At 49.7% G+C, this 19,865-nt stretch overlaps 2 protein-coding genes across 5 annotated transcripts; one reads left to right on the top strand and one right to left on the bottom strand.

The window, feature by feature from the left end:
* Positions 1 to 1,482: 1,482 nt before the first annotated feature.
* LOC102409533 (heat shock 70 kDa protein 1A) lies at positions 1,483 to 15,036 on the bottom strand. The gene is made up of 2 exons (XM_006041893.4): positions 12,908 to 15,036; positions 1,483 to 1,823 (listed from the first exon to the last, which is right to left on the bottom strand). Exons 1-2 carry the CDS (start codon positions 14,822 to 14,824, stop codon positions 1,815 to 1,817), a joined length of 1,926 nt encoding a protein of 641 aa, XP_006041955.2. The 5' UTR covers positions 14,825 to 15,036; the 3' UTR covers positions 1,483 to 1,814.
* Positions 4,233 to 19,505, top strand: LOC102408332 (heat shock 70 kDa protein 1-like). 4 transcript variants are annotated; one of them, XM_006041889.4, is made up of 2 exons: positions 4,233 to 5,017; positions 17,223 to 19,505. In XM_006041889.4, the coding sequence occupies exon 2, from the start codon at positions 17,236 to 17,238 to the stop codon at positions 19,159 to 19,161; it is 1,926 nt and encodes a 641-aa protein (XP_006041951.3). In that variant the 5' UTR covers positions 4,233 to 5,017; positions 17,223 to 17,235; the 3' UTR covers positions 19,162 to 19,505. The 4 variants fall into 4 exon arrangements, with proteins under 4 accessions (XP_006041951.3, XP_006041952.3, XP_006041950.3 ...); XM_006041890.4 differs by lacking the exon at positions 4,233 to 5,017 and adding an exon at positions 15,131 to 15,257; XM_006041888.4 differs by lacking the exon at positions 4,233 to 5,017 and adding an exon at positions 15,157 to 15,275.
* Positions 19,506 to 19,865: the final 360 nt, after the last annotated feature.

The raw sequence follows: 19,865 nt of genomic DNA, 5'->3' as shown, positions 1-19,865 counted from the left end.
AAGAACCTACCCACCAATGCAGGAGATGCAGGTTGGATCTCCGGATTGGAAAAGATCCCCTGGAGAAGGAAATGGCAACCCACTCCAGTATTCTTGCCTGGAAAATCCAATGGACAGAGGAGCCTGTTGAGCTACAGTCAGGGCTGCAAGAGAGTCTGGATATGATTAATGCAACAAAGTGTTAAGGACTTTTAAACTGCTCCAGTGAGAAGAAGCCCCTAGGGAAGGGCTTGTGTGGGAGGAACACCCATTTCCCAAGCTCTACCCTGCACAGCTTTTATTCCCTTTTTTTCATAATTAAATGTGCTATTCAGTTTCTATCGTTTACAGATTGTCCGTGAAAAGCACAAAAAGGCTACTGTCAGTGAAAAAGTGTTAGTCACTCAGTCCTGTCTGACTCTTTGTGACTCCATGGACTGTAGCTCGCCAGGCTTCTCATTCCAGTGATTTCTCCTGGCAAGAATACTAAAGTGGGTTGTCATTCCCTTCTCCAGGGGGTCTTCCAAACCCAGGGATCGAACCCAGGTCTCCTGCATTGAAGGCAGACTCTTTTACCTAAAACTGGAGTAAAATCACCACTTGAAGCCAGACAGGAACCGTACAACACCAACCCCAGTGTTCAGGCAGAGTGGAAAAACACCCTGGCCCCGAAATCACTTGTTTCTCCCTAGTTTTGCCCTAGATAGCTTAAGTGACCACCTCCACATGCTAACCTCTGAAAAAAGCTTCAGAATACCTAGGGTAGAGAATGGTGTGATGAGAATTATTGAGGCTACTGGGTGACTCAAAGATCCAGGTACAGTGCCTGGTATCCCTCTTTATTGCCTTGCCCCCAAACTCAGTTTCTCACTTCCCTACAACCCTCACTTGGAAAACTCCAGCTTCAAAGACCACAGCTGAAGCCAATGCTTGCCTACAACACATTTCTGCTCCTGATGATCTAGAACTTTGGAAGTGAGGCAATTCAGACAAATGCTTTATTTTAAAAGGAGACAACCAAAACTAAGAGGCTAAGTAATTTACACTAGATCACCCAGGTGGGATTTATAAAAGGGAGTTTTAAACTGCACCTCATTTTTACTCTTTTGTCCACCCCTAAATTTACTTATACTTAAATAAGACTGGAAGACTCACAGGTTAAATATGAACAGCTCTGCAGAGAATGAGTACAAGAGAAGAAGGAACCATAAACCTCTCAACACTGCCTTTAAACCCACACTAATTTCTCCTCCCCAAAACCCTTTGCAAATCCCATCCCTACCTTTCCTTAAAACAAACCCCACCAAAATCAAAAGGGGCACCTGGCATTTGTTTTCTGTTATGGACATAATTTACCACCTACAATAAAGTCACAACCAAGTATAGCTATAGCCATGGCTCCTAACATATATGACTCCACAAGTACTGCCCTTCCATGGTCTGTAGAATTCAGACACTCGAAGAAGCCATTATCCCTCCCCAAATAAAAATAAACAATCCGCATTTATCATTTTCTTTTTATTCCTTAAGTATACAAATTTTTAATTCTATGACTTTTGGTGTGTTTACAAAGCAAAACACAGGACACAGGGTGGCAGTGTTGACTCACTTGAAACAAACAAAAACAAAAACCACGGAAAGCCATCCTTATTACCAACTTGCATGAAATGCAAACATTCTGGTGAACACACTCATTATAACATATAGAAATAACAAAAACAAGCTAGTTAAAGGTTACAACCTTATCATAGAACAAACTGACATATCACAGGAGTAAAATATAGGGCAAGACCCAAGTCCATAGGTCTACTACAAACAGACAAAAAGTAAGGCCCCTAATCCACCTCCTCAATGGTGGGGCCAGACCCAGAGCCCCCTTTAGGGGCCTGAGCCCCGAAGCCGCCAGCCCCGGGGCCGCCCGCCCCCTGGTACAGTCTGCTGATGATGGGGTTACACACCTGCTCCAGCTCCTTCCTCTTGTGCTCAAACTCGTCCTTCTCCGCCAAGGTGTTGGCATCCAGCCAGGAAATCACCTCCTGGCACTTGTCCAGCACCTTCTTCTTGTCCGCCTCGCTGATCTTGCCCTTCAGCCCCTCATCCTCCACGGCGCTCTTCATGTTGAAGGCGTAAGACTCCAGCGCGTTCTTGGCAGACACCCTCTCGCGCTGGACCTCGTCCTCTGCCTTGTACTTTTCCGCCTCCTGCACCATGCGCTCGATCTCCTCCTTGCTCAGCCGGCCCTTGTCGTTGGTGATGGTGATCTTGTTGGCCTTGCCCGTGCTCTTGTCCGTGGCCGTGACGTTCAGGATGCCATTGGCGTCGATGTCGAAGGTCACCTCGATCTGGGGCACCCCCCGCGGGGCCGGCGGGATGCCGCTCAGCTCGAAGCGCCCCAGCAGGTTGTTGTCCCGCGTCATGGCCCTCTCGCCCTCGTACACCTGGATCAGCACGCCCGGCTGGTTGTCCGAGTAGGTGGTGAAGATCTGCGTCTGCTTCGTGGGGATGGTGGAGTTGCGCTTGATCAGGGCGGTCATCACGCCTCCGGCCGTCTCCAGTCCCAGCGACAGGGGAGCCACGTCCAGCAGCAGCAGGTCCTGCACGTTCTCCGACTTGTCCCCCATCAGGATGGCCGCCTGCACCGCCGCCCCGTACGCCACCGCCTCGTCGGGGTTGATGCTCTTGTTGAGGTCGCGCCCGTTGAAGAAGTCCTGCAGCAGCTTCTGCACCTTGGGGATGCGGGTGGAGCCCCCCACCAGGACCAGGTCGTGGATCTGCGCCTTGTCCAGCTTGGCGTCGCGTAGAGCCTTCTCCACGGGCTCCAGGGTGCTCCGAAACAGGTCGGAGCACAGCTCCTCGAACCGCGCCCTAGTGATGGACGTGTAGAAGTCGATGCCCTCGAACAGGGAGTCGATCTCCAGGCTGGCCTGGGTGCTGGACGACAAGGTCCTCTTGGCCCGCTCGCACGCAGTGCGCAGCCGCCTCACGGCCCGCTTGTTCTGGCTGATGTCCTTCTTGTGCTTCCTCTTGAACTCCTCCACGAAGTGGTTCACCAGCCTGTTGTCGAAGTCCTCCCCGCCCAGGTGCGTGTCCCCGGCCGTGGCCTTCACCTCGAAGATGCCGTCGTCGATCGTCAGGATGGACACGTCGAACGTGCCCCCGCCCAGATCAAAGATGAGCACGTTGCGCTCCCCCTTGCCCGTCCTGTCCAGGCCGTAGGCGATGGCGGCGGCCGTGGGCTCGTTGATGATCCTCAGCACGTTCAGCCCCGCGATCACCCCCGCGTCCTTGGTGGCCTGCCGCTGCGAGTCGTTGAAGTAGGCCGGCACGGTGATCACCGCGTTGGTCACCGGGTGGCCCAGGTACGCCTCCGCGATCTCCTTCATCTTGGTCAGCACCATCGACGAGATCTCCTCCGGGTAGAACGCCTTGGTCTCCCCCTTGTAGCTCACCTGCACCTTAGGCTTGTCTCCGTCGTTGATCACGCGGAAAGGCCAGTGCTTCATGTCCGACTGCACCACCGGGTCGCCGAACTTGCGGCCGATCAGCCGCTTCGCGTCGAACACCGTGTTCTGCGGGTTCAGCGCCACCTGGTTCTTGGCCGCATCGCCGATGAGCCGCTCGGTATCGGTGAAGGCCACGTAGCTGGGGGTGGTGCGGTTGCCCTGGTCGTTGGCGATGATCTCCACCTTGCCGTGCTGGAACACCCCTACGCAGGAGTAGGTGGTGCCCAGGTCGATGCCGATAGCCGTGTTTTTCGCCATGCCGGTGCCCTGCCTTATTCGGCTCCGAGATGAGCTTCAAACCTGAAATCGGTCGAGAGGATCCGCGACGAGAAGCTCGGGCTTTTCGGAACCCGAAAACTGAACGCGCTGGTGCCGCTCGGGGTGGTCCTTGGAGATAGCGGGTCTGCGGAAGCTGTTCTCACGGACTAAGCCGCAAGTTTTATCAGCTCTCTCCAGGCTGCTGTTTCTCCTCAGGCGGCTCTGTGTTTATAATTCTTCATCAAGCCCCGCCTTTTCCCTCGTCAGCCAATGACCGATCTCAGTGGGGCTGCCAGGTCGGGAATATTCCAGGGGTTTCGCCTCAAGTCCTGCCCCCTGGCTTTCTGGGACCAATCGGCGCCCTGGATGCCTCTCCTCCCAGAACTCTCCAGACTCTTCTAGGATTCGCTGGAGGAAACAGGAGTCCTAAGGAGAGGGGGAGAGGGGCTGGGAAGGTCCACCCACTCAGTCTCTGGTTTCCTGGCGACCAGCCAGCCAAGTAGTTTGGAGTCGACTGGAAGGATCAGCCCTGGGCTTATAATTAATTGTAGGGCGGTGAAAGGCTCTCGGGGCTCAAATTAGTTTGGTGGTTTAAAGTAGAATTAAGGGCTACACGACTGCCGGGACAGCCAAAATACAGAAAGTTCCCGAGCTTCTCGAAGAGGGTTGGCTATCTGTGGACCAAGGAGAGTGATCGGAGGCTAACGCTGATGGAAGCAGCCACGTTTGGGCTGGCTCGCCGAGCGGCCGGGCTGTCCGAGAAATGCCTTGGTCATCCGCGGCGCTTTTCCCATCTTATTTTTAAAATGGGAAGGAAAAGGAGAGAGTTGAAGCTGTTTAAGTTTTGGCTCCTCTTTAGCCGTATTCAGATGGGCGGGGAAATTTTAATTTTCAGAAGAAAATCAATTAGGTATATGGTTTTTAGATTGTAGAAGGTTCCCAACGCCTTAGAAGGGACCTGCTCGGTCGGGGGAGCGTGGGAAGGGCAGGGCTGGAGCCACAGCGCCCCTGTCCCCGCCCAGAGCCGCTCCCTTTCGCCTCGGGCTGGACTGGGCTTGAGAAAGAAAATATTTTCCATAGATATTTAGCTGTCTTTTGGGCTTCTCCGGATTCCTTATCTTTCCCAGCCCCAGGTGCGGACGCCCCCCTCCCCTCCTCTGTGCCTTTTAAATTCCTGGTTCAGCCTCGGATGATCAGTGGTGCCTGGATTAACCTGAGTCCCGAATTCGGTCTTCTGCCTTGTCATTTGCGGCTCCTAGGCTGTCCACTACTTTTAAGTAAATGTGGTGTGGTGGTGAGCCTGCGAGGGTGGGGGTGGGGGAGCGTTCAGTCGTGTTTGAAGAGCATGCTATATAGTTGGTTGGCGGGTGGCCCATTGTAAACAGTCTGGAATGATGCTGGAAGGTGAGAAAGGTTGGCAGGACCTAGGTTCTATTTCCTCTAAAAGTTCAGGTTGTTTGCTGTGTACTTAATTCGTCCATTTAACTTTTTATCCTAGATTTCAGCTTTCTGTTGTTAGCCTCCTTCCTGTTTTAAATACAGTCACATTTGGTAATTTATTTTGGTTTTTGTTTTTTCTTCCTTTATGGGCAATGCAAGATCCCTTATTAGGCACCTAAAGTGAAAATGTGAGGGACATTAAAGCCGTAGTAGAGGGGATTCACAACCTATGAAATAGACTCATTACTGTATCCACATGTCTTGAGCATAGAAAACATAACAGCACAAGTGGGAGGAGGCAGTTGTGGGGTTTTGTTGTTGTTTTAAAATTAATAGCTAAGCCTTAGTTGCAGCATGGTCAATCTTAGTTGTAGCATGTGGGATCTATTTTCTTGACCAGAGATCGAACCCAGGCCGCCTGCATTCTCCTCCACAGAGTCTTAGCCCTTCTGGACCACCAGAGAAGTACCTGAGGAGGCAATTTCTGATAAAGGGAGGAAATCTCGCTTTGAACACTTTTGCTTAACTGACGTTTACACACATACACACACATACACACGCGTGCGCGCACAGCCATTCATCAAACACCTCTTCCTGAAATCTGAGGGTATTCAGTTTATTTTATAATTTGTTCAGCTTAATCAGATATACAGATTTCTTAAAGCAATATTTTTATCTTTCACTGTGCAGGTAGGTGATAACTTTTTTTACATTCAGGTGTGGCTCTCCAATGAATCACCTCCTTAATCTAGTCAAACTGGTTAAACTTCAGGAATTTTCCATCTCCTTATGCAGTATCTGAAAGGGGATTCCCCAAACTTCCATCTTAGCCACCCAGTTTGTGAACACTTCCAGAGAAGTGTTCACCTCCAGAGAAGTCCTTAACCTCATCCCCCCTCCCCTCTCTTCCTCACCATTAGCTGCTGCTGCTACTGCTAAGTAGCTTCAGTCGTGTCCGACTGTGCGACCCCAGAGACAGCAGCCTATCAGGCTCCCCCGTCCCTGGGATTCTCCAGGCAAGAACACTGGAGTGGGTTGCCATTGCCTTCTTCCCCATCAGCTGCTACCAACAGGAATTCTGGATTCGCTCTCCTCTCCAAAATTTGCAGTTCTCTTCCTCTATTGGCTTGAAGCAAAGGGCATCATTGTCTCCACTGCTGGACAGGGAGACAGGTGATAGGGCCTCAAATCTTGCTGTTGCTGGGGTGGAGGAGTGGGGGAGCCACTTGAAAATGCTGTTTTTCATGAATCAAGCAGTCAGCTACACACTGTATTAACCTACGCTTTGCGTTGTCTCTCTCTGTGGATGACCCGGAAACCTAAATATCCGTATTTCTTTTCCATTTCCTATGAGGAGAGTCTCTTGAATTTTGTTTTCCTTTCACACTGGACACTTCCCAAGGCAGGAACTCAGGTACAGGTTTAATTGGTGCCTAAGGAGATTTGGTGTATGAGCATTTAGCAGCGAGTGTGTGTGTGTGTGTGTGTGTGTGTGTGTGTGTGCGCGCGCGCGCGCACGCATGCCTTCAATGGGGTTGGAGGATGTAATTGACCATATCTAAGCCTTGACAACTTTCATAAGCTTTAAATGATAATAATCGGGCTATTAGCCTATTGAATTCTGAGATCTCTATGATGAGAAAGGCAGTGCTACACAACTGCAAAGACCCTTGACACAGCATCTCAGGGAGATATCTGTGCTATAATTCAAACTGAATGCTGTATTTTTGTACCTGATAAATCCTTTAATGTAACACATTTGAACCACATGAAAAATCAGATTTCTGCTCTAAGTGACTCATTCCCTAGTCTTGACAATCTTTAAAAGAAAACTGGTGTGGGAGGCTCATGGCTAAAATATTTACTTTTAATTCCACTAATGTTATTAACTATACCATTTGTATTTTGCTTATTTCACAAGATTATTATTTCTTGCATTACCAAGTATATGAGCCTTCAACAGAAATGATGACTAGACTGGAAGCAGTTGATCAAATGTATGGTTCGATATATGATCAATGAGTGTAATAGTGTAACTCTAGAAGGCAATGGCAACCCACTCCAGTGTTCTTGCCTGGAAAATCCCATGGACAGAGGAGCCTGGTAGGCTGCAATTCCATGGGGTCGCTAAGAGTCAGACTCGACTGAGCGTCTTTCACTTTCACTTTTCACTTTCATGCATTGGAGAAGGAAATGGCAACCCACTCCAGTGTTCTTGCCTGGAGACTCCCAGGGATCGGGTAGCCTCATGGGCTTCGGTCTATGGGGTTGCACAGAATTGGACACGACTGAAGCGACTTAGCAGCAGCAGCAAGGAGATTTTAAGAATCCCAAGAGATTTTTCACAACTTTATTTGATGCATTTTGGAATTAGTTTTTTTAACCGGGTTTAGTGTTTGGAAGAATCAAGATTAAGGTTGCCCAAGCCTGACGGGGTGACAGGGTAAAATTTAAGGGTTGGGGATGGGAGAGAGATTGCCAAGAATGCTAAGTGCCAAGGGCAGGAAGTGGGTGGGGCGGGGGGAGCCGTCCTCACCCTGAAGTTGCAGGATCTTTTTTTGTTCTCGCTCCTTTTTCCTACAGTTTTTCATCCAGTATGGTTTTTCTCAAGTCTATTTGTTTTTAAAAGACAGTATAATTCTAGGTTTTTCAGACAAGCAAAAGAGAACAATGTGACACCTAGAGCCAGGCATTTTTTTCATTTTATTTTTGGCTGTGCTAGATCTCTGCTGCTACAGAGGATTTTCTCTAGTTGTGGTGAGCAGAGGCTACTCTCTAGTTGAGTTGGGGGTGAACAGGCTTCTCATTGTGGTGGCTTCTCGTTTCAGAGAATGGGCTGTACGTGCTCAATAGTTGTGGCACACAGGCTTAGCTGCTCCTTGGCACGAGGACATGTGGGAATCTTCCTGGATCAGGAATAGAACCTGTGTCTCCTGCATTGGCAGGCGGATTCTTTACCGATGAGCCACCAGGCGAGCCCTGAGCCAGGCATTTGTAACCTTCAAAGGGCAAAGGCCTGACAGTGTTAGTCACCCAGTCATGTCCGACTCCTTTGTGACCCCGTGGACTGTAGACGGCCAGGCTCCTCTGCCCATGGGATTTTCCACACAAGAACACTGGAGTGGGTCGCCATTCCCTTCTCCAGGGGATCTTCTCTACTCAGGGATAGAACCCAGGTCTCTTGCACTGTGGGCAGATTCTTCACCGTCTGATCCACCAAGGAAGTCTGGCAAAGGCCTGGGAACTCTGCTAATTTCCAGCAGCATGGTGGAAAAAACTGGGAAAGGGAAGACCTGGGTTTGTATCTGGACTCTATCTCCTCGTTGAAGCTGTTTTTCTTTCTTAACAATGAAGTACTTGTAAATGAACTAAATTACACAAATTGTATAAATTAGAATATTTATTTCATAGTATGATACCATCAAGGATTACAAAGACAATATTTAAAAGACTAGTTCAGTGCCTGTGACAGAGTAGTACTCAAAAGTTTGTGCCCTTCATTCTTTTATTGGAGTAACACTCTCTCGAGTCTCATCTCTTAATCATTTCTTACTGAGGTGCTTACAAGGTTGGGGATTACTACCAGGACTATGATAGTAATACTTTCGGTTTACCATAAAAACTATCTTAAGATTTTTAGGCAGAGTCCTTCAGCCAAACCTTTCTGTTTTCAAAGATGAGCACAAAGGTTCAGAGGTTTCGTGGCTTGGCCAGATCACCCAGACAGGTAATTACGGAACCGGCGATGAACTAACATGTCGGCATACTTTCTACTTTGGACTCCTCTCAATGCTGGCACATAAACCCTATCGTTCCACGCTCTATAAAAGAAGAATAGAAATAACCATGGACGACAGCAAAGAGTGAATGCCAGGGCTCTACGTGCACCATGGGGGTGTGTGACCTGCGGAGACTCACCTCCAGGCTGTTGCTTCTGACTCACGCCTATCTATGCACCCCAGCTCCGCCGCTTCCCCCCGCAACACCCACACTTCCACCTTTCCAGCCCTTCCAGCTTCTCCCAGGACCGTCTCCCCTTCCCGTTATCACAGACTGGTCGGTTGTTAACAGAGGAAGGGAGGGGGAGCCCCGTTACTAGGGCTAGGCTGGCAAGAATCTTCTGGAAGCTAAATGTAGAGCCGTGACTAAGCTTGAAGTCCTAGGGTGGCGGCGGGGCAGGGGGCGACGGGCGGGGAAGGGAGACTTGGGTGGGGCAGTTTGTTTGTTGATGAGTGTTCCTACGAGCCAGGCCCCGCCTCTGAGCCCAGAGAGCTCCAGAAAGTTCCTGACACAGCCCGAAACGGGGGCAAGAAGCCAGAGCGAGTAAGACCCCGATAGAGCGGGGCGGGGCCTGACGGCGGGGCTGGCCGCGGAGTTGCCTGGCCGGTGCCGGCGTTCCTCGGTTGTCTTTTTCAAAATGGGATTAAAGGAGTCGGTAAAGGAGAGACCTTTAGAGTTTCCCTCAAACTCGCTAATATGTTGGGTGAAAACACTGGACAGGTTTGTAACTGACACAAGTAAATCGGATGGATTGGGGTTGCCAGAAGCGAGAAGGTCCCCACCGCCCGAGGCGGGTGCGCCGCAGCCCTGGGCAGGGATTGGCTACAGCTGGGAGCTTGCTGTCTTCTCTCTGTCGCCGCCCCATCTCCCGAATCTAGTCCTTGGTTCTCCTGGGGACGTCTGTACGGGTAAAAAGGTGGAAGATCCTCTGGGGTGATTTTGATCTTCCGGACTCCCCCGCCCCCTTACCCTGTATTTCCTGTGTGCCCTCCCTCCTTCCCCGCCGTGCCCTTTCCTCCGATTTCCTGCTGGGCGGTACTGGCGCCCGTGGGGTGGGGCAGGTTGGCTCGGCATCCCAAATTCGCTGCGATACCTGACCCCTTAACGTCTCTACGTGAGCTGGAGTTAGGAGAGGACTGATAGGGTTGCTATATCCTACTGAACTGCACTGGATACTTTGCGGGTGACCCTCGGGGATGGATTTAAGGTGATCAGTTGGAATAAAGAAGGATGACAGTGCCCTTTCTTATTCCTACTTTGAGGCTCACCCCCTCAGAAATCGCCAGTGTTGCCTTTTCACCTGAAAACCATTTATTTTAACTGAAAGCCCATGCTTCTGTGCACTTCTCTCACAATTATGTTATTGCTTTGGTATCCTTTTCATTTTTAATGACAGAATCCAGTTAAACACAAGGAGTAACTATGTGTTAATAACGTAATATCTTGGATTTAAAATCAGTCACATTACCATAACCATCTAATTTTTGAGGAGTGGCATAGGGAAGTAGGTGAGATTGGAATTAGGGAAGGTGTTAGATTTTTAAAATGCTTTTTGATCGACCATTATTTTTCCTTGATGCACCCCCCCCCCCCCGCCCCAGAGTTCCTGCTGCTACCGCAATCACTTTCTCCAGGAATGACTTTGCATTCTCTTTGTCCCTCAGCTTCATGTTGAAGGTGATTATTTTCAAAGTAGTCTGTGCAAGGGACTGTGCAGTAACATCATATATTGACTTCCTAATAAAACACCCTGATAATCTTAACTGGTTTAGCCATAGGAACTCATTTTCTCCAAATTAATTTCTGGAGATTTCCCTAATCTCTCTTATCAAAGGTGTTTGTTAGGTCTTTCCCAATCTCCACCCACCCTCCCCATCCCTTGCCACCTCCCCCTAAAGTAGTGTGGCTGCTTGAAGAGTTATTGTATTATCTGCAGATGACAGTCACAGATGGTACTGCAGTTCTGTGGGGGTAGAGGTCTTGTTCCAACCGCATATCCCCATGAAGGGTGACTCACACTGTGGCTCCAGTCCACCGTGCTACAGTTCACCTACCCTGAGGATTAAAGCTGTGTTTGTATGCTGGCCTGCAAGTCTAAGCATCTCTTAGATTTCCATTTCCAAACTTACAGGGACAGGTCTACCTCTACATGTTATTACCATTAATATTAGAGTTTCTTCTAATGCAAGTATTTAGTGAAAGATTTGGTGGGCCTTGAGATACACACACTCACAAAGTGTTTTTCCAGAATGGTGACACAATTTTTAAAAAACTACTTTTGGTGAATTCACATAAACCATTTTAAAGTGTACAATTTAGTGGTACCTAGCCCAGTTTGTGCAATCACCACTTCCACCTGGTTCCAAAATCTCTGTAATCCCCAGATACAATTGACTTTTAAAGGGGCTCACTCCCCAAGTCGTGAGGCTTGTGCCAGGCCTTTTCCCACAAACAGGCTGTGGAGGGGACTCTTCCCAGAATGCTAGCAACAGTTAGAACAAGAAGTATCTCCAGGGGAAGGAAGCCTGTGGTTAAGGCTTCCTGGTACAGTGCTGCAGGTTTTTTCAATCACTCTTCTAAATTAACCAGTATTAAACCTCTAGCATTAACCGTATTATCTGACATAGTTGTTTAGGATTATACAGAGTCAAAGCAGAAATATTACTGATTGTGAAACCTAGGGTAGACCCATAACCCAGAACCAGACATGCACAAAGCCCTGTGGGCAGCAGAGCAAAAAATAAAACCTCAGTTGGAATCCAGGTTCAACATCTTCCCTGAACCCGTTTTTTTAACCTTGAAATAAATTTAAGCCAGTGACTTTTAAGTCTCCACATACGTCCACCTGTGGAAGCCAAACACTGCCTATACTCAGTATGGTGGAATGGGAATTAATAAACATTTAAAAGGCCCCTGGTACAGTACCTGGTAGGTAAGCGCACTGAAATACTCGGGGTCCGTCCTCCTGCTGAGGCATGAAACAGTGACACCTCTCTAAGGTACTCACTGGGATACTTAAAATGTAGGTAACCAGGACTGGAAACGCAGCATTTTTAGCTCAGCATTCTTTTAAGAAATTAAACTTTAGCATCAGGCCAAACCCTTCCATTTTCAACTGTGAGACTTGAGGATCACAGTGGCTAACGCAATCATGCATAATTAGGCAAGCCAGTACTAGAATTCACATTTCCTCAGTGCCAATTTAGGACTCACCTTCTCTTTCATGCTGAATCCAGATGAAGTAACAAGGCTCTAAGGTATCACCTGTACTTACAAGCAGCAGCACCCATGACTTTCCAATCTAACTGCCTCTTATTTGCCTGCTTCTCCAGGAATACTCGCACTCACAGGCTCCTTTTGAGTTCACTCGTAAAGTATGGACCTCTGGCCCAACCTTGAGGCTACCATGCCAGTAGCCCTTAACATTTTCTGGATTCACAAACACAACCATTCAAATGAGCAGCTTTATGTTTCCCAAGGATACTATTTGCCTAAAAAAAATGTGTCATAATGCTATATTCTTCTTTTCTTGATCCCTGACCTTATCTAAGAGGCCAATTGCAGTTCATTTTTGTACACTGTAAAACAGACAACCTCTACAGATCCTTCTAACTTCAAAATAAAAACACAGAACCAAACATCACTCGAATTATTTGAGTTTATTTACTTGGAAGTAAACAGTGAGAAACGGGTGGAAAAAAATAGCTTGAGTTTGGCATGAATACTACAAAAAGAAATTGACAAAAGATGGCACTATACATTCAGCTCTATACTTAAGACTCTGGAAAAAAGAGTTCCTAATTTCACAAAAGGGACAGTTCAACATCTCTAACAGCTTGCATAGCTGATGGCTGATGAAAGGCAGATATATAAGGCAATGCAAAGCCTTGGATCCCAACAGTCTCCATAACAAACATGAGCAATCCAGGGAAGGATTCCTAATCCACCTCCTCAATGGTGGGGCCAGACCCAGAGCCCCCTTTAGGGGCCTGAGCCCCGAAGCCGCCAGCCCCGGGGCCGCCCGCCCCCTGGTACAGTCTGCTGATGATGGGGTTACACACCTGCTCCAGCTCCTTCCTCTTGTGCTCAAACTCGTCCTTCTCCGCCAAGGTGTTGGCATCCAGCCAGGAAATCACCTCCTGGCACTTGTCCAGCACCTTCTTCTTGTCCGCCTCGCTGATCTTGCCCTTCAGCCCCTCATCTTCCACTGCGCTCTTCATGTTGAAGGCGTAAGACTCCAGCGCGTTCTTGGCAGACACCCTCTCGCGCTGGACCTCGTCCTCTGCCTTGTACTTTTCCGCCTCCTGCACCATGCGCTCGATCTCCTCCTTGCTCAGCCGGCCCTTGTCGTTGGTGATGGTGATCTTGTTGGCCTTGCCCGTGCTCTTGTCCGTGGCCGTGACGTTCAGGATGCCATTGGCGTCGATGTCGAAGGTCACCTCGATCTGGGGCACCCCCCGCGGGGCCGGCGGGATGCCGCTCAGCTCGAAGCGCCCCAGCAGGTTGTTGTCCCGCGTCATGGCCCTCTCGCCCTCGTACACCTGGATCAGCACGCCCGGCTGGTTGTCCGAGTAGGTGGTGAAGATCTGCGTCTGCTTCGTGGGGATGGTGGAGTTGCGCTTGATCAGGGCGGTCATCACGCCTCCGGCCGTCTCCAGTCCCAGCGACAGGGGAGCCACGTCCAGCAGCAGCAGGTCCTGCACGTTCTCCGACTTGTCCCCCATCAGGATGGCCGCCTGCACCGCCGCCCCGTACGCCACCGCCTCGTCGGGGTTGATGCTCTTGTTGAGGTCGCGCCCGTTGAAGAAGTCCTGCAGCAGCTTCTGCACCTTGGGGATGCGGGTGGAGCCCCCCACCAGGACCAGGTCGTGGATCTGCGCCTTGTCCAGCTTGGCGTCGCGTAGAGCCTTCTCCACGGGCTCCAGGGTGCTCCGGAACAGGTCGGAGCACAGCTCCTCGAACCGCGCCCTGGTGATGGACGTGTAGAAGTCGATGCCCTCGAACAGGGAGTCGATCTCCAGGCTGGCCTGGGTGCTGGACGACAAGGTCCTCTTGGCCCGCTCGCACGCCGTGCGCAGCCGCCTCACGGCCCGCTTGTTCTGGCTGATGTCCTTCTTGTGCTTCCTCTTGAACTCCTCCACGAAGTGGTTCACCAGCCTGTTGTCGAAGTCCTCCCCGCCCAGGTGCGTGTCCCCGGCCGTGGCCTTCACCTCGAAGATGCCGTCGTCGATCGTCAGGATGGACACGTCGAACGTGCCCCCGCCCAGATCAAAGATGAGCACGTTGCGCTCCCCCTTGCCCGTCCTGTCCAGGCCGTAGGCGATGGCGGCGGCCGTGGGCTCGTTGATGATCCTCAGCACGTTCAGCCCCGCGATCACCCCCGCGTCCTTGGTGGCCTGCCGCTGCGAGTCGTTGAAGTAGGCCGGCACGGTGATCACCGCGTTGGTCACCGGGTGGCCCAGGTACGCCTCCGCGATCTCCTTCATCTTGGTCAGCACCATCGACGAGATCTCCTCCGGGTAGAACGCCTTGGTCTCCCCCTTGTAGCTCACCTGCACCTTAGGCTTGTCTCCGTCGTTGATCACGCGGAAAGGCCAGTGCTTCATGTCCGACTGCACCACCGGGTCGCCGAACTTGCGGCCGATCAGCCGCTTCGCGTCGAACACCGTGTTCTGCGGGTTCAGCGCCACCTGGTTCTTGGCCGCATCGCCGATGAGCCGCTCGGTATCGGTGAAGGCCACGTAGCTGGGGGTGGTGCGGTTGCCCTGGTCGTTGGCGATGATCTCCACCTTGCCGTGCTGGAACACCCCTACGCAGGAGTAGGTGGTGCCCAGGTCGATGCCGATAGCCATGTTTTTCGCCATGCCGGTGCCCTGCCTTATTCGGCTCCGAGATGAGCTTCAAACCTGAAAACGGCCGAGAGGATCAACGACGTGAAGCTCGGGCTTTTCGGAACCCGAAAACTGAACGCTCTGGTGCCGCTCGGGGTGGTCCTTGGAGATAGCGGGTCTGCGGAAGCTGTTCTCACGGCCTAAACGGCAAGTTTTATCAGCTCTCTCCAGGCTGCTGTTTCTCCTCAGGCGGCTCTGTGTTTATAATTCTTCATCAAGCCCCGCCTTTTCCCTCGTCAGCCAATGACCGAGCTCCGTGGGGCTGCCAGGTCGGGAATATTCCAGGGGTTTCGCCTCAAGTCCTGCCCCCTGGCTTTCTGGGACCAATCGGCGCCCTGGATGCCACTCCTCCCAGAACTCTCCAGACTCTTCTGGGACTTGCTGGCTGGCACTGTCTCTGAAAGGGGTAATGGGAGGGGAAGAGGTAGGAGGGGCTGGTGGGTCGGGACTTGGGGCGGTGGTGTTGACGCCGCCCTGCTCTAGTCGCGTTACAATGGAGGTGCTGACTCTGACCTCACGGGCTAGTAGAGAATTAGGATGCTAGGTCTGGACCCAGCTCAGAGTCGTAGGGCGGGGCGGGTGGGGGGTGGGGGGACACCGCCTGCGCAGTTTGGCCATTGAAGGAGCCCCAAGTTATAGGGGCTCCCCATCCGAACCGTATCAAACTGGATCGAAGGCGGCGGGACACTAGGTGAGTCACAAGTGCTGTGACTGGAATGGGCTGGGAATAGGCAAGACTAGTAGATCCTGGTTTGAGGAGGTATTGGAAACTTCTCTAGTTTGTTTAAATATAGGTATGGGTGCATCGGCTAGTCAGGGAAGGGGCATCCTTTAAGGGCCGCAAACGTGGCTGGAATTGCTTAGAGCTACCAAAAAAAGTGAAGGAGCTGGTAGGTTATTGTCTCCAGATAACAGGAGTTCTGTTTTTGAGAAGATTGGAGAAAGTCTTAGAGAGCACCACCTTACCTGAGAAAACTCATGAGGGCTTGATTGGGTTCTTAGCGGCATTCTTCAGACTGGCCGAAATCTCAACAATCTCTAATAGAGGGTAAAAGACGACCGACAGGGTTGCTAAACACACCTGTGGAGAGTGATGTCTCTTGAGGAGACTAGAACTTAAAATAATTAGTTCAGCAGATTTGTACCATATTCAGTTCAGTTCAGTCACTCAGTCGTGTCCTACTCTTAGCGACCCCATGAATGGCAGCATGCCAGGCCTCCCTCCCTGTCCATCACTAACTCCCGGAGTTCACTCAGACCCATGTCCATCGAGTCAGTGATGCCATCCAGCCATCTCATCCTCTCTCGTCCCCTTCTCCTCCTGCCCCCAATTCCCTCCCAGCATCAGAGTCTTTTCCAGTGAGTCAACTCTTTGCATGAGGTGGCCAAAGTACTGGAGTTTCAGCTTTAGCATCATTCCTTCCAAAGAAATCCCAGGGCTGATCTCCTTCAGAATGGACTGGTTGGATCTCCTTGCAGTCCAAGGGACTCTCAAGAGTCTTCTCCAACACCACAGTTCAAAAGCATCAATTCTTCTGCGCTCAGCTGCCTTCACAGTCCAACTCTCAAATCCATACATGACCACAGGAAAAACCATGGCCTTGACTAGACGGACCTTTGTTGGCAAAGTAATGTCTCTGCTTTTGAATATGCTATCTAGGTTGGTCATAACTTTCCTTCAAGGAGTAAGCTATCACAGACACAGGACAGTGGAGTCAGGCCCTGTGAGGAATTGAAATCAATATGCCACTGCCCTCCCTCTTCATTCCTGTTAGCTAGGAGTTTTTCTATCTTGTCCAAAAAACTTGTTTGGAAGAGATATTTGTACAGGGATTATATGGCAGGATTATTCATAATAGCCATAAAATGGAAACCACTTAAGTGCCACAGAAAGAATGAATAAACAAATGTGGTATATACATACAGAAAAAGTTATTCAGGCATAAAGATGCAAGAAATTATGACATATGCTGTAAAGTAGATGAATTTTTAAGATATTATGGTAGGTAAGCCAGTCACAAAAAGAAAAATAGTGTATAATTTCACTCATGTGACGTACTTAGAAGAGTCAAATTCTGAGAGACAAAAAGTAGGCCAAAAAAAAAAAAAAAGTAGACTAGTGGTGGTCCAAGGGTTGGGAGAAGAGGGGAAATGAGTTGTTTAATGGGTATAAAATTTGTTTTGCAAGATAAAAATTCTGGACATTCGTTGACCAACAATGTGAGTGGACTTACTTCTGAATTGTATGCCAAAAATTGGTTAAAAGGGTAAATTTTATGTTGTGTGTGTTTTACCACAGTTAAAAATAAAAATTTAAAGAAAATAAAAAAATTTTCTCACTAAAAACTTTTATCTCATTGTTTTCCCACAGGCCTAGGAAAACCATGGCTGCGGCTAAGGGAACAGCCATCGGCATCGACCTGGGCACCACCTACTCCTGCGTAGGGGTGTTCCAGCACGGCAAGGTGGAGATCATCGCCAACGACCAGGGCAACCGCACCACCCCCAGCTATGTGGCCTTCACCGATACTGAGCGGCTCATCGGCGATGCAGCCAAGAACCAGGTAGCCATGAATCCCCAGAACACTGTCTTTGATGCCAAACGTCTGATAGGCAGAAAATTTAATGATCCTGTCGTGCAATCAGATATGAAACTTTGGCCTTTCCAAGTGATCAATGAAGGAGGCAAGCCCAAGGTAATGGTGTCCTACAAAGGGGAAAAGAAAGCTTTTTATCCTGAGGAAATCTCTTCTATGGTACTAACTAAGATGAAGGAGACTGCTGAGGCTTTTTTGGGCTACACTGTCACCAATGCTGTGATCACTGTGCCAGCCTACTTCAATGACTCTCAACGCCAGGCCACCAAGGATGCAGGTGTTATCGCAGGTCTCAATGTGCTAAGAATTATCAATGAACCCACTGCTGCTGCCATTGCCTATGGCTTAGATAAAGCAGGTCAGGGAGAGCGACATGTCTTGATCTTTGATCTGGGTGGAGGCACATTTGATGTGTCTGTCCTGACCATAGATGATGGGATTTTTGAGGTTAAGGCCACAGCTGGGGACACCCACTTGGGTGGAGAGGATTTTGACAACAGGCTTGTGAGCCACTTTGTGGAAGAGTTCAAGAGGAAACATAAGAAGGACATCAGCCAGAACAAGCGGGCTGTGAGGCGGTTGCGCACTGCCTGCGAAAGGGCCAAGAGGACCCTGTCATCTAGCACCCAGGCCAACTTGGAAATTGACTCACTTTATGAAGGCATTGACTTCTACACATCCATCACCAGAGCCCGATTTGAAGAGTTGTGTGCAGACCTGTTTAGGGGCACCCTGGAGCCTGTGGAGAAGGCTCTTCGGGATGCCAAGATGGATAAAGCTAAAATCCATGACATTGTCTTAGTAGGGGGCTCTACTCGAATCCCTAAGGTTCAGAGGCTGTTGCAGGACTACTTTAATGGTCGTGATCTCAACAAGAGCATCAACCCCGATGAGGCAGTTGCCTATGGGGCTGCAGTTCAGGCAGCCATTTTGATAGGGGATAAGTCTGAAAAGGTACAGGACCTGCTTTTGTTGGACGTGTCTCCCCTGTCTTTAGGGTTGGAGACTGCAGGGGGAGTCATGACTGTACTAATCAAGCGCAACTCCACCATCCCCACGAAGCAGACACAGATTTTCACCACCTACTCAGACAATCAGCCGGGCGTGCTGATCCAGGTGTATGAGGGCGAGAGGGCCATGACTCGGGACAACAACCTGCTGGGGCGCTTTGATCTGACTGGAATCCCTCCTGCACCCAGGGGAGTGCCCCAGATTGAGGTGACCTTTGACATCGATGCCAATGGTATTCTCAATGTAACAGCTATGGACAAGAGCACGGGCAAGGCCAACAAGATCACCATTACCAATGACAAGGGCCGGCTGAGCAAGGAAGAGATCGAGCGCATGGTTCTGGATGCTGAAAAATACAAAGCTGAGGATGAGGTCCAGAGAGAGAAAATTGCTGCAAAAAATGCCTTAGAATCCTATGCTTTTAATATGAAGAGTGCTGTGAGTGATGAAGGCCTACAGGGCAAGATTAGTGAGTCTGATAAAAAGAAAATACTGAGTAAATGCAATGAGGTCCTTTCGTGGCTGGAGGCCAATCAACTGGCTGAGAAAGATGAGTTTGATCATAAGAGAAAGGAATTGGAGCAAGTGTGTAACCCAATCATCACAAAACTCTATCAGGGAGGATGCACTGGGCCTTCCTGTGGAACAGGGTATACACCTGGAAGGGCTGCAACAGGCCCCACAATTGAAGAAGTAGATTAATCTTACGTGGAGCTGGACGGTTCTAGGGTGCCTCTAAGATGAATTTTGTTGCCCTCATCTTCAAACATGGTTATGATTCCTGAATTGACTGGACCTGAATGTAAGTGATCATCCCTTTTGGATTTTGATGGAGGAGTCTCATATATCATCTTTTCACACTCCAGTAATTTTCTGACACATTCCAACAAATTTCTGACTCTGGAATGAGACTCTTAGGAAAACTAGGCACCTCTCGGAACCATTTGAAGAATTTGAATGTCTGTTATTTATTTCCAGCCTTCCCAACTTCCTTTTTCCTGTGTGGATGGTTATTTGTCCCTCAGTAAATTTGTTCCTAAAGCAAATTACTTGTGGTATTTTTAGACTATGAGTGTATCTTGTAAAGTAGGGAAAGGGAGAGTGTGTGGAGTGACCACGTGTGGTCTGTTTGTGAGCTAATTGTGAATGATTAAGCTGGTAAGGGCGAAGTATTTGAATTTTCATGAGCTGATTGAAGAAGGAAAAAAATTTTTGATTATCAGGCACCTTTAACCTTTAGCCCCAGTTAGAGTGCTGCTGCTGCTGCTACTGCTAAGTCGCTTCAGTCGGGCCGGACTCTGTGCGACCCCATGGACGGCAGCCTACCAGGCTCCTCCATCCATGGGATTTTCCAGGCAAGAGTATTGGAGTGGGTTGTCATTGTCTTCTCCCCAGTTAGAGTAGCT

The sequence above is a fragment of the Bubalus bubalis genome, chromosome 2, assembly GCF_019923935.1.
Source record: "Bubalus bubalis isolate 160015118507 breed Murrah chromosome 2, NDDB_SH_1, whole genome shotgun sequence".
In the NCBI taxonomy this organism is placed as follows: Eukaryota; Metazoa; Chordata; class Mammalia; order Artiodactyla; family Bovidae; genus Bubalus; species Bubalus bubalis.
Note: the sequence above shows the minus strand (reverse complement) of the source record. Positions and strands in the feature narration are given on the sequence as shown.